At 37.8% G+C, this 13,456-nt stretch overlaps 2 protein-coding genes across 2 annotated transcripts in view; both read right to left on the bottom strand.

Moving 5' to 3' along the window:
- Window positions 1–13,456, bottom strand: part of ddc (dopa decarboxylase) — a 229,050-nt gene that overhangs the window by 13,083 nt on the left and 202,511 nt on the right. The window lies entirely within an intron of this gene.
- Window positions 1–13,456, bottom strand: part of snrka (SNF related kinase a) — a 55,723-nt gene that overhangs the window by 38,127 nt on the left and 4,140 nt on the right. The window contains exon 2 of the mRNA XM_082150295.1: window positions 8,747–9,463. Coding sequence (XP_082006421.1) covers window positions 8,747–9,335 — 589 coding nt within the window. The 5' untranslated portion in view covers window positions 9,336–9,463. The remainder of the gene's footprint in view (window positions 1–8,746; window positions 9,464–13,456) is intronic.

The raw sequence follows: 13,456 nt of genomic DNA, 5'->3' as shown, positions 1-13,456 counted from the left end.
ATAAACCATGAGTACCCGAGTAACAGGTATTGTTTTGACAAGTAGCCGATTAGGAGAAATTAATGAATCTATAATGACTTTATAAAGTGAAGACAATGCAGTGTTGTTTTACATTTATTAGTCTATTCACTTTTTGAATCTGAATATTACTGTTAGACCTGTTAACAAAAAAACATCCTATTTAATTTGTATCTTTGTTCTTTTGTATTTATTTGTGCTATTGCTTGTGATTTGTTTATTTGTTCTTATTTCATTCCCGTTTACTTTACTTAGCCTATATCATATTTGAGATTTAGAAAAAAAAGTAACAATTTTAACCATAGAAAAAAATCCTTAGCATTGAGCCCTAAAAGCATTAACAAATAATGCAATGACTATAGTGTGTGTGCCATTTCATGATGCTCTGGTGAGAGTTAACGTCAGATAAAGTCATTTATAGCAGGCGTGAGACGCTCTGGGAGGTGAACCTGAGGGACTCTGCTGGAAGTGTGGAAGAAAGCGGAGAACGTTAAGCTGCACTTCAGCCACCAGCCTTTATTTATGTGTGTGCGTGTCCCGCAGTGTGTACGCGTTTGTCTTTGGTGATGTTTTCAGAGGACTGAATGGACAGGGTTCTAGATGAATGAGGCTACATGCATACAAGGCCACTGGAAGGTGTTAAGATGTGACTTTTTGAATGTGCAAAATAGGGCTGAAACGATTAATCGAGTTACTCGATTACAAAAATTCCTCGAGGCAAAAACTCTGCCTCGAAGCCTCGTTAAATTCCTATGACGCGCACTATACGCGCAGGGATCTGATTTCACACGGACCGTTGTTCAGTGTTCAGGAAGCACACCATAGCGCGTGATACATTTTGAATTTAGTTGGCGCGATGGCGGAGAGTAAAGATGTCCATAAACGGCAGAGAATGTCTAAAGTTTGGGATCGCTTCCTTCCAGCGTCGCTGAAAAGAGGTAACGATTCTGTCCCGCATTTTTTTGGACCCAGCGCCAATATTTCCGCCCGTGCCTAAGCCTATACACATTGATGTTCACTGATTTTAATCCCATACTGTATTTGTAGTGATGATGTCGTGATGCGGTTTGACTAGATATGATGTTTAGCTTTGATGTTTTTAAGTAAACGTATTCACGTTCAATTGCAAGAGAGTATAGCCTAAAAAAAGAACCGCTTCACACACACACGCACCCTCGTCTCTCACACGCGCCAGTCAGACCAATTGCGGCAATGCATATGCTTAAACTTTTATGTAGCCACGCAACAATAATTTCAGCATGCATTCACTGTATACACCGGGACGTGATGGAGGAACAAATATTGTATTGCAGTCTTTGCGAGACCTTGTTTGTAGTCTGTCACGTCTGCATAGTTACAGACAACAACAAAAAATGAAACTCCCCAGCCTCTCCAATCCACTCGTACTTTTGGGGAAGATATAATCAGCAACCAAAGTAATTGAGCATAGAACATTTTCAATTAACAAAAAAATATAATGCTACAAAACGTGATAATATACTTAAACTAGCCTAAGTGAAAAACAAAATGCTGTTCTTTTTCTATTTAACAAAATGCATATTTGGAATAAAACATTCCCCTTTTCAAAGCTACACTTATTTTATTTTTTTATAAATTGTATACATTGTGTACCTGTTGGGCTTGATATTTTATATTCATTTCATTTATTGTTGTTCTCCAGTGGGTAATTTGCAGAAGGTGCAATCCTTTTTTTTGTAATGTTGTATTAAGAAGACAAAACTAAGGCCAAATGGTATTGATAGTTTTACATGTTATACATGTTTTACAGTAAGTTGACTTAACTGTCTTGTTATATAATTGTTGGCACTGGCACTTATAAACACTAAATGGGTCAAGATTGCAATAAATAGGCTTAGTTTTGGAGCCAAATGTTGGAGTTGGAATAAATACCTCATTTTGGTTATGCATTATTTGTTTTGGTTGTTTAAAAACACAATTTTTTTTTATCCGATTACTCGATTAATCGATCGATTAAGTGCTAGATTAATCGATTACAAAAAGAATCGATAGCTGCAGCCCTAGTGCAAAATGGAGACATTTGCATCATCTGTCTGGACGAGGAGTACATTTGTACTGATGCACCATTTTTTAAATGCTTCGCAGGAATTTGCAGTACGCATTAATATCTAGTCGGTCCGTTTAGTCCTTTTGATAAATCTTAGATTTTGAAAGCAGAATAATGCAGGAATGTTACGTTCAAAACAAAACAAAATTCTACTGTTACAGTGCCAATAAACCAACCAACCACAATCAAGATTGAATTTTACAGACATCAGTTCATGGTCCTGGAATTCAGCTTGTTTCCGGTGTTTAGATTATCTTACAACAAATCGAACAAACGTCAACACTCCAGAGCCTAAGAAAAACATGGAAAATTTGAGCTTTGCTATAAATAATAAATATTTAAGATTAAGAGGTCATAATGTTGATGCAAAGAAGCTTCTAGTTTGCCATAACATGATGAAGACATTTATTCACAGTGAGGAAAATAAGTATTTGAACACCCTGCTATTTTGCAAGTTCTCCCACTTAGAAATCATGGAGGGGTCTGAAATTGTCATCGTAGGTGCATGTCCACTGTGAGAGACATAATCTAAAAAAAAAAAAAAAATCCAGAAATCACAATATATGATTTTTTAACTATTTATTTGTATGATACAGCTGCAAATAAGTATTTGAACACCTGTCTATCAGCTAGAATTCTGACCCTCAAAGACCTGTTAGTCTGCCTTTAAAATGTCCACCTCCACTCCATTTATTATCCTAAATTAGATGCACCTGTTTGAGGTCGTTAGCTGCATAAAGACACCTGTCCACCCCATACAATCAGTAAGAATCCAACTACTAACATGGCCAAGACCAAAGAGCTGTCCAAAGACACTAGAGACAAAATTGTACACCTCCACAAGGCTGGAAAGGGCTACGGGGAAATTGCCAAGCAGCTTGGTGAAAAAAGGTCCACTGTTGGAGCAATCATTAGAAAATGGAAGAAGCTAAACATGACTGTCAATTTCCCTCGGACTGGGGCTCCATGCAAAATCTCACCTCGTGGGGTCTCAATGATCCTAAGAAAGGTGAGAAATCAGCCCAGAACTACACGGGAGGAGCTGGTCAATGACCTGAAAAGAGCTGGGACCACCGTTTCCAAGGTTACTGTTGGTAATACACTAAGACGTCATGGTTTGAAATCATGCATGGCACGGAAGGTTCCCCTGCTTAAACCAGCACATGTCAAGGCCCGTCTTAAGTTTGCCAATGACCATTTGGATGATCCAGAGGAGTCATGGGAGAAAGTCATGTGGTCAGATGAGACCAAAATAGAACTTTTTGGTCATAATTCCACTATCCGTGTTTGGAGGAAGAAGAATGATGAGTACCATCCCAAGAACACCATCCCTACTGTGAAGCATGGGGGTGGTAGCATCATGCTTTGGGGGTGTTTTTCTGTACATGGGACAGGGCGACTGCACTGTGTTAAGGAGAGGATGACCGGGGCCATGCATTGCGAGATTTTGGGGAACAACCTCCTTCCCTCAGTTAGAGCATTGAAGATGGGTCGAGGCTGGGTCTTCCAACATGACAATGACCCGAAGCACACAGCCAGGATAACCAAGGAGTGGCTCTGTAAGAAGCATATCAAGGTTCTGGCGTGGCCTAGCCAGTCTCCAGACCTAAACTCAATAGAGAATCTTTGGAGGGAGCTCAAACTCCGTGTTTCTCAGCGACAGCCCAGAAACCTGACTGATCTGGAGAAGATCTGTGTGGAGGAGTGGGCCAAAATCCCTCCTGCAGTGTGTGCAAACCTGGTGAAAAACTACAGGAAACATTTGACCTCTGTAATTGCAAACAAAGGCTACTGTACCAAATATTAACATTGATTTTCTCAGGTGTTCAAATACTTATTTGCAGCTGTATCATATAAATAAATAGTTAAAAAAATCATACATTGTGATTTCTGGATTTTTTATTTTTAGATTATGTCTCTCACAGTGGACATGCACCTACGATGACAATTTCAGACCCCTCCATGATTTCTAAGTGGGAGAACTTGCAAAATAGCAGGGTGTTCAAATACTTATTTTCCTCACTGTAATTAACAACATCTAAGGACTCAATTTTCCATGTGCTGCTTGTTACAAATGCTTTTGTGATCTCAACAGGGGCCAATATTTCTGTGGCGATGCATTGCAGTAGCACCGTCATATAAGGCTATAAAATGTCATATAGCCTATAACAAGCTCTCACACGTTTATTTTTTAACATTTTGGGAGGAGTTTGCGGTTTCAACAACCAGATGCATTGACACATGTCCAGTTTCGTCTGGGTGTCTCAGACCAACTTATGAAGTGGTTTGAGCGATCGGATTTAAATCTCTCTCGAAAGCGTTTTAGAGGCCATTTATACCTGTGGCCGGTTGCATAAACATAGCCATAATGTTAAGACAGTGTCTAAAGTTCTAGTATGACCTACTAGCAGTTAGTCAGGGGCAGTCAGTCTTAGTTTTCGGTATCAAAGTAGGCTTATCTACGTTTTTATGTAACTGATTTAAAAAAGCTATGAAACGTCTTAAAGAAAATAAACTTGTAAGACTAGTCTTAGAGGTTTATGCAACCGGCCCCTGGTCTTTTCACGATTGGATAGCTATTGGATCAGAGAAAACGCATGAAGTGACCAGGAGTAAACAGGCCCATAGTCTTTGCCTGAGGCTGCTAAATTAAAAACTAGATAAACAGACAGTGCTAGACAAATATTACACTGTTCTTAGCGTTAACCAAATTAGACTTAAAATAAAGTCAGATCATTGCAGATCAAGCATCAAGATCAGGTCAAGAATGAAAAAAAATTATTATAATAAATATAAAATAAAATAAAATGAGCTGGAAAAATTAAATAAATGTAATTTCCATAGCTGGAAATCACAATGTTTTACAGGTTTTCCATGACCGTGGGAGACCTGGAGTTAATTTGTTTTCAAATCCTGCTATGCAAAGTTTCCCAGACAAAAGACTAAGTTATCTTTGGCTTGACTCGAAGTAAAGAATTGAGAAGTGAAGGAAACCAACATCAACAAACATGTCATGGCATGATTCAACATTTTTAATAGTCTTTTTAATCAGATAGGCGTCACGCAATCAATCAATTCACTGAAGTGAAAAGTCAAATTCCTTTTTAGAGTTGCCATCGTTTCAAATGGCGGTCGCTTTCACAAGCCGGTTCTTCTCTATAGTTTATTCATTTTATTACAGTAGATGGCTAGAAAGCATCAATGCTAAGGTAAAAATGTAATAAAAAAAATCAATTAGGGATGCGTCAGGATCACACTCATTAGAGAATGGTGAGAGAGAGAGAGAGAGAGATTGGAGAAATGTAAAAGGTATTCCAATAAATAAATACCCATGAACCACTGAAGTTATATCACAAGATTACAGACAGAGCTGCTACGATTGATGTTTTTGTCATCGGTTATTTATTTGGTGTGAATGCAGTTGTCACTGCTGCAAATAACCGAACTGTGTATGAATGTAACCGTATTAAGGACTCAAATACAGGACTGACAACAGTATTCTGTTGCTGTGTACACGTGGCCGTAGTATGAACTGCACAAGATATTAACACAAATATTTAGTGCTCACAGGGCCTGTCAGTTAGGGTCCAAATACGTCTCTGTTTCACAGAGATGCATCTTTCCAGTCGCACAATGAGGTATTTAGCAGGTTTCCCAGCCAAACACTGGACAAATTATTATCGATTAGGAAGCGAAACCAGAAATCACCTCAGCAGGGAGCCCGCCGGCATCAGAGCACAATGTCTGTTTGATCACACTGACAGTGTCAATAACAAGTGTTTAACCAGGGCTCCGGCAGGGAAGCTCGGTTCAAACAATGAGCAGATTAACTGTCCCACCACCTGCCTGGTGCCTGTATAAGGGCTGGAAATACAATTAACACAAGACCATGTCACTATGACTGCAGTGTTGTGACAGTTACTGTACAAATGTGTACAAAGCTTAACCAAGAGCTATCTGCTCTGGAATAACAATGCATGTTTAGATTAAAGCTCTTCAGCACAACCACACCTCTTCTATGAATATTACGTTTATTATTAGAGATATTACAATTGTGGTCTATACAGTCAAGTCGATACTATTTTTTTTAATGTTATGATATACATGAAGATAACATATACATTTCTTTAAATGGCCTACAATTTGGCATTTTGTCCAAATAAATTAAAAATAAAACATTCAAAACTATTCAAATGCTACAGGTGAAATACTGTAACACTTTATTTTACAGTGTCCTTGTTACACGTTGCATATAGTTACTATAATAATAACTATAAATTATGCGTAATTACAAGCAAGTAACCCTAAAACCACACCCTAATCCTAACCCTATAGTAAGTTCATATAGTTAATATTACTCAGTACTTAAATGTATAATTTTACACTGTAACAGGGACACCTTAAATTTTAAAACAAATGAACATGCAATTAAATATATATATATATATATATATATATATATAAAAAGAAAAAAATCTCTATAGTTGCCAAAAACGGACAAGGTACTGATCATATCAGTGCTGTTTTTTAACTTGTAGTATTTTATTTTGTTAAAAAAAAATTGTTGCATACAGTTTCTAAAGATCGTGGCTGCAGTAATTCATTAAATAAGGCATTATCTGATTTGAATATTTCATATCAAGTGCAAAAAGTGCTTGTTTTGAGTACTCGCCTTTGCCTGACTGTCCTGGCCAGTGGATAGATTGGAGCTTTGCATGTCATGACATGTCTAACGCCTCTACCACCTCTTACTCTTGGAAAGGTTACGTCTCAACCTGAATCAACCTGCATAGTGTTCACTATCTCAAAGAGCAAACACAACAATGATGAAATGATTCCACCAACGCACTTCAGGAATCCATGGCCTAATAATCCAGAACTTGAAGCTCAAATGAAATTCTCTCTTCATAAACTGATGAGAAGAACCACTTTGCAGTATCTGGGGTTAAGGGGGGTTGTTCTGACATGTTCTCTGATAAAGAGGTTAAGCCGTGTTTTTGACAGCAGTATGGACATGCCTTACAGCGACAGATAATAAAATCAATAGAATATGATGCTGCTCAGTCCTGCTCACACTGGGATAGTTTATCATATGGCAAATGTATGCATGTTAGAAATATTTAGATGCCATTTGTTTGTTTAGAGGTCTGTAAACAGGAACCATTGCTGGAAAATCAGCTCTGCTAATTGTACAAGCCTGTTCACACCAACACGAATGTTTGGCATGACATTTTGGTCTGACTTTCACATACAGCCTGATTGGAAAAGCAAATTTACTCTCTGACAGTAGGTGGCGCTTAATGAAAATCATGTGACAGCCTTTGCTTTTTCACAAGAGATTAGACCATGTGACACCAGTGAGATCTTGGGTAAAAGTCAAGTCAGACTTTGTGTCTGTTCTGACAACCTCATTTTCACACATTTTCACATACTTCAACTTGAATTAAAATAAGTTTTGTTTTTATACATTTATTTTTTCAGTTACTGTTTATTTTCCTGAAAATGTTTTTAATGGTTTATTTTTAGTTAATGATGGGCCTGATTACAATTAAAGGATTAGTTCACTTCAGAATTAAAATGTCCTGATAATTTACTCACCCCCAAGTCATCCAAGATGTTCATGTCTTTCTTTCTTCAGTTGAAATAAAGATTTTTCATAAAAAACATTGCAGGATTTTTCTCCATATAGTGGACTTTAACGGGAACCAACGGGTTGAAGGTCCAAATTGTCGTTTCAATGAAGCTTCAAAGGGCTCTACATGATCCCAGCCGAGAAATAGGGGTCTTATCTAACAAAACGAACTGTCATTTTCTAAATACATATATATATGCTTTTTAACCACAAATGCTCGTCTTGCACGTCCACGATTTCTCGCATTACGTAATCACGATGGAAAAGTCAAGCGTGACGTAGGCGGAAAATGTACAGTAGATTCAAAATCGCCCGACATCGTTATGTTACCTTTTTTTTTTTTTTTTTTGTGAAGGGTGTTTGACTTAGTCTTTGCACGATCGCTTCGTAAACACTGGGTCGGTACTTCCGCCTATGTCACGCGTGACCTTTCAAAGTGATTAAGTAATGTGTGGCGCATAACAACTAGTGCAAGACAAGCATTTGTGGTTAAAAAGTATGGGTTTTTTTGTGTTTTTTTGATGACAGATCATTTGACTAGATAAGACCCTTATTCCTCGGCTGGGATCGTGTAGAGCCCTTTCAAGCTGCATTGAAATGGCTATTTGGACCTTCAACCCGTTGATAACCGTTGAAGTCCACTATATGGAGAAAACTCCTGGACTGTTTTCCTAAAAAAACGTAATTTCTTTTCGACTGAAGAAAGAAACACATGAACATCTTGGATGACGTGGGGGTGAGTAAATTATCAGGAAATTTCTATTTTGAAGTGAACTAATCCTTTAATTTTATTATGGGGGTAAAGAAAGTTTTCTCAACCATCCAAAAACGTTGTGCCAAACAACATCTTTACACATGATAAAAATCACTGTAATGCTAAAACAGTTTTTAGAGACACAAAAATAATAATGAGGAAATAAACAGTGCTTGAATAAACGCCCATGGCAAACTGACTCTTTGTTTTGTACGTCGGAGTGTGAATTACTGAGCTGAGATGCACAGGCACTTACCCACAGCAGGTGCATCATACTCATCTCCCAGCAGGATCTCAGGGGCAGAATAAGCCAGCGAGCCACAGCTGGTGGTCAGCTTCTTTCCCGGCTGAAACTTATTGCTGAAGCCAAAGTCGGTGAGCTTGACCACTCCCTGTTTCTCAAAGAACACCACGTTCTCCGGCTTCAGGTCGCGGTGAACCACATGCAACCGGTGACAGTACGAGATGGCGTGCACTATCTGGGCGAAATATTTCTTTGCCAGCTCCTCGCTCAATCCCTCCTCGTGCTTCATGATGTAATCAAACATGTCACCGCCATCGCCGAGCTCCAAGATCAGGTAGAGCTTGGTCTGCGTGTCGATGACCTCATAGAGCCGAACGATGTTGGGGTGCTGGACCAGTTTCATACAGCGGACTTCCTGGAAGAGGTGACCAGTTGCGACCGTGTCAAGCTTGGTCTTGTCGATTACCTTGACTGCCACTTTTTCGCCGGTGAAGACGTGACGCGCGAGTTTGACCACGGCGAAATGGCCACGGCCGAGCGTCTTGTCCAGGTCATACAGTCCAGCGATCTTTCCGTCGTATCCGCGCTTGATTCCCGCCATGATTGCTGGTCCTCCGGTGGGATGGAGGGGGTGTGGCCCCTGGGGGAGGGGTGGGGTTTAAACCGGAGGGAAAATCCAGCTCACTTTAGCACATTGGCTGGTAACGGCAATACCATGATGGCAGGTTCCTGTTAATCAGAGATATACCAGTACAAAAATTAGTCATTAGAACGCAAACAGTCATAAATTGATAACAGCCACAATTATAATTTTATAATGTTTGTAATCTTGCATGTTGATGTCACACTGAAGACCTTTAAGCTGTATGCGGCCCAATGGTTTTCCGAGAGCTATTACATTAACCAATTTCAGCCAAATTTGTGAAGGTTTTACCACTGTTTTTCAATCTGTTAATATTGTGGTGAATATAGATAAAAAATAAAAAAAACTCAAATTAAACAGGATTTAAAAAGACAACGTTAAAAATATCTTTCATTTTATATAGGCCTTAATATGTCGAAGGTTAGAGGTAGCTGTTCAAGGCGCTTTACAAGGGAGGGCAAAAAACTTAAGTTAAAGAAAAATAAAGAAAAAGTCCAGAATGAAATGCACAGCAACATTAAAACATATTAAAAAGAAAAAATATTAATAATGAAATATACAACATTAAAAGTTTTTTTTTTTTTTATTACATGTTATGTAAGTAACATACAGTCTACCAGTTATGCTTGTTAACGTGTAGAAGGGTCAAATATACAGTTTGTCAAATCAGAATAAGGATTTCAAAGAGCCACTAATAAAAAAAAATTAGGCCTAACTATTAAGTTTAAGAGTCGATTTTAACTCTTTATTCTAGCTTCAAATAATAATGCACCTGTTTATATAGTCCAACAGCAGATTTGACTGAAAATCTGAGTAATCCATTCCCATCATGCCAAGCTACATAGTGGTCCCACTGCCACAGGCCTTCAACATGGACCATCATGGATTTGTATTGATTTCCTCTTGTTAGTGAAAAAATAAAAGGCACACGGCTGGCAAGTAAGCTGGTGCTCCAGAAGAGAGGCTGCCTCCTAAAAGGGCTGATTTAATTCCAGTAGCATTAACCTCAGGCCAGTGCTGGAGATGACTGCCATGAGAGTGGCCATGACTTTCACATGTTCACAGCATCCTAGATCTTCTCCTTATCTCCATATATCATATCACTCATCAGGAAGAGATGAAGTGTAAAATCAATGGGGGTGCTAAAACATATTCGAAAACATTTTTGATACCACAGGGAAAACTGCCATATATACTGCCAAACAGATATTATATTAGGATTGTTTGATAATTTGGGTAATTTTGTTACAATATCTTACACAGCAAAGGGAGGCTTTATTTAAATATTTGAACTAAATTCACGGAAAAAGAAAGACAAGTAAAAAAGTCAGTAATAAAATAAGAACAAATAAACAAATTGAAAGTTAGTCAGATAGGGCCCTATGATTTCCGCGATGCGGAAAACACGGACGGAATCCAGTCATAAAAACTGTATGAATTTACTGTATAATGCAGAATTTAACACTGTTTTCAGCCTCCGCCACAACATGAATGCATAAACTTCATCACCAGAGCCGCTCTGAGAGATAGGCTACTTAAAGGGATGGTTCGGAGTAAAATCAACCTAGGGTCCTTTGCACCATTACCTCGAGCCAAACACCGCCCCAGAGGCCTTTTTTCCCTTGGTTGAAATTTTTTTACGTTAGAACTTATTTCGAGAAATCAGCCGAATGGCTTAGTGCAGGCGCTAATGGCTCCAAATTTGTATCTCTAAATTACCCCACTAATAATGCCCAGAATGGTACCAAACTTCTACAGTAGTACAAATAGGTTCTTAAAACACTACGTGAACTAACTCGAGGCCCAGAGAGAAGGAAATGAATAGTGGAATAAAGTCGTTATTTTTGTGTGTTTTTGCGCACAAAAAGTATTCTCGTCGCTTTATAAACTTAAGATTCAGCCACTGTAGTCACTCTGACTATATTAACGATCTCTTTAATAACTTTTCTGGGCCAGCAAGTTTCAGTCCCTTAGAAGCCTATGGAGGAGTGAGATAGCTCTCAGATTTAATCAAAAATGTCTTAATTTGTGTTCCGAAGATGAACGAAGGTCTTACGGGGTTGAGGGTGAGTAACAACATGAGGGTGAGTAATTACTGACAGAATTTTCATTTTTGGGTGAACTAACCCTTTAAGTACATCAGGAGTTTATTTAAATAACACTTGCCTGACGGCTCATGCTACTGCTAACCCGGATACCGACGTCACTTCACTGAGTTGAGAAAAGCACGTAAAAGTCCTGACAGAAAGCGATGCATAAGGATGTAGTGTAACGACACCCAGTTCCAGGAATACACTAATATTTTGTTGGTAGTACCAGTTTATAACAATTATTAGTTAACACCAAGTTATTAACACTTCGGAAAAATATATAATTTGTCGTTACATTACATCCTTATGCATCGCTTTCTGTCAGGACTTTACGAGATACAAATTCGGAGCCATTAGCGCCTGCACTAAGCCATTCGGCTGATATCTCGAAATAAGCTCTTACTTTAAAAATGTTCAACCAAGGGAAAAAAAGGCTTCTGGGGGGGTGTTTGGCTCAATGTCATGGTGCAAAAAGGATCCTAGGTTTATTTTACTCCGAACCATCCCTTTAAGCATTTTACCGGTTCATTTGACAAAACTATCGTCATATATCATAAACACACAAACTTAAAGGTCTTCACGGCAATCCGTCAAAATAAAAGTTCGGTTTAGCTTGAAATTGTGACAGAAATAGGTTATATTACAGTTGTACAGCAGAATTTAGCTACGTCTCGATGTAATAATGATACTAACACTAACACTAATAATAATAAATTATTATTAAAACTTTATTTAAGGGATAATCAAAAATTGTCTTCCATGTTTTAATTTTAAGAGTAAAGCTCTGTTGTGCAGCACTTTGTCTGACAAAAGTTTGTTAGATTTCATATAAATAAAAGATAAATTAAATTAATGTTTTATGCCTACATTTGATTGCCAGAAATGTTTTAATATAAGACAAAATTTATGGGAATTTTTTTTTAATTTTTTTATTAGACATGTTTTTTTTTGTTTTTTTTTAACCATTAAAATGGAATCCAGAAAATCTAAAACAGAAAACACAGAATTTGGTAAAAAATAAAACGGAATTTGAGAAGAATAAAACTTATTTTCTTTCTCAACTATTTACGCTCCAAAACTGACTGAATACTCGCCAAGACAGGCATTTTGACATAATTGTGTGTGTATTTGACCATTTAAGAGCAGTAAGCCACTTATTTTGAGAGGCGGATTTATGTGCGCACAGTATACTAATATATATATATATATATATATATATATATATATATATATATATATATAAAGCAGTCGGCGTGCTTTTGTTGTGAGCCCGAAACCTGCGGGAATTAGTAGAATTATGCGCAATACAAGCACTAATTAATAGAGGTGGGGGGAACAATTGATTCACATATGAATTGCGATTCTACCTTCTACTTCTATCGATGCACAAATTAAAAAAATCGATTACACTTTAACTTTGCAGTAGCCTACCACTTAAAGTTACTGACACGTTAAGAGTGTTCTTAACCATAATAAGCCACGAAGGAGGACTCAATGCGGTGCTCGTGCTGACGGACACAGCCGAAGCGCAAGCACAGATGCATACGATCCCGAATTCAGTTCTATTTAACAGCTTATTGCGCTTAAATGGTCAAATACACACACAATTATGTCCAAATGCACACTTGTGAATGTCAACAGTTAGGGAAAATCAGATGTGTAACAGTATATTAGTTCTGTGCACTCATTCTTAAAAGGACAATAGCCTAATAAACTGTTGCAGCCCGTTTCATTCATGTTAATTAAAAAAAAAATCACTCACTAAAACTAAATAATTTTACAATTAATTCAGTGTTTTTGTTTTTCTTCAAGACCTATTAAACTGTCAAACCGCAGTTCAATTGGGAAAAGTAATACAAAACTATACCTATAATTCCTAAAGTTAAAATTTCATTCAGACCCCTAACCCTAAATATGAGAAGCAGCAGCATGTTTGCCTTAATAGCAAACAACATAAATTAGTCAGCAAAATCCATTAATTTTACATAG

This window comes from Leuciscus leuciscus (genome assembly GCF_965113295.1).
Source record: "Leuciscus leuciscus genome assembly, chromosome: 20".
Classification (NCBI taxonomy): domain Eukaryota; kingdom Metazoa; phylum Chordata; class Actinopteri; order Cypriniformes; family Leuciscidae; genus Leuciscus; species Leuciscus leuciscus.
The sequence above is the reverse complement of the archived record's forward strand: the minus strand, read 5'-3'. Positions and strand labels throughout refer to the sequence as shown.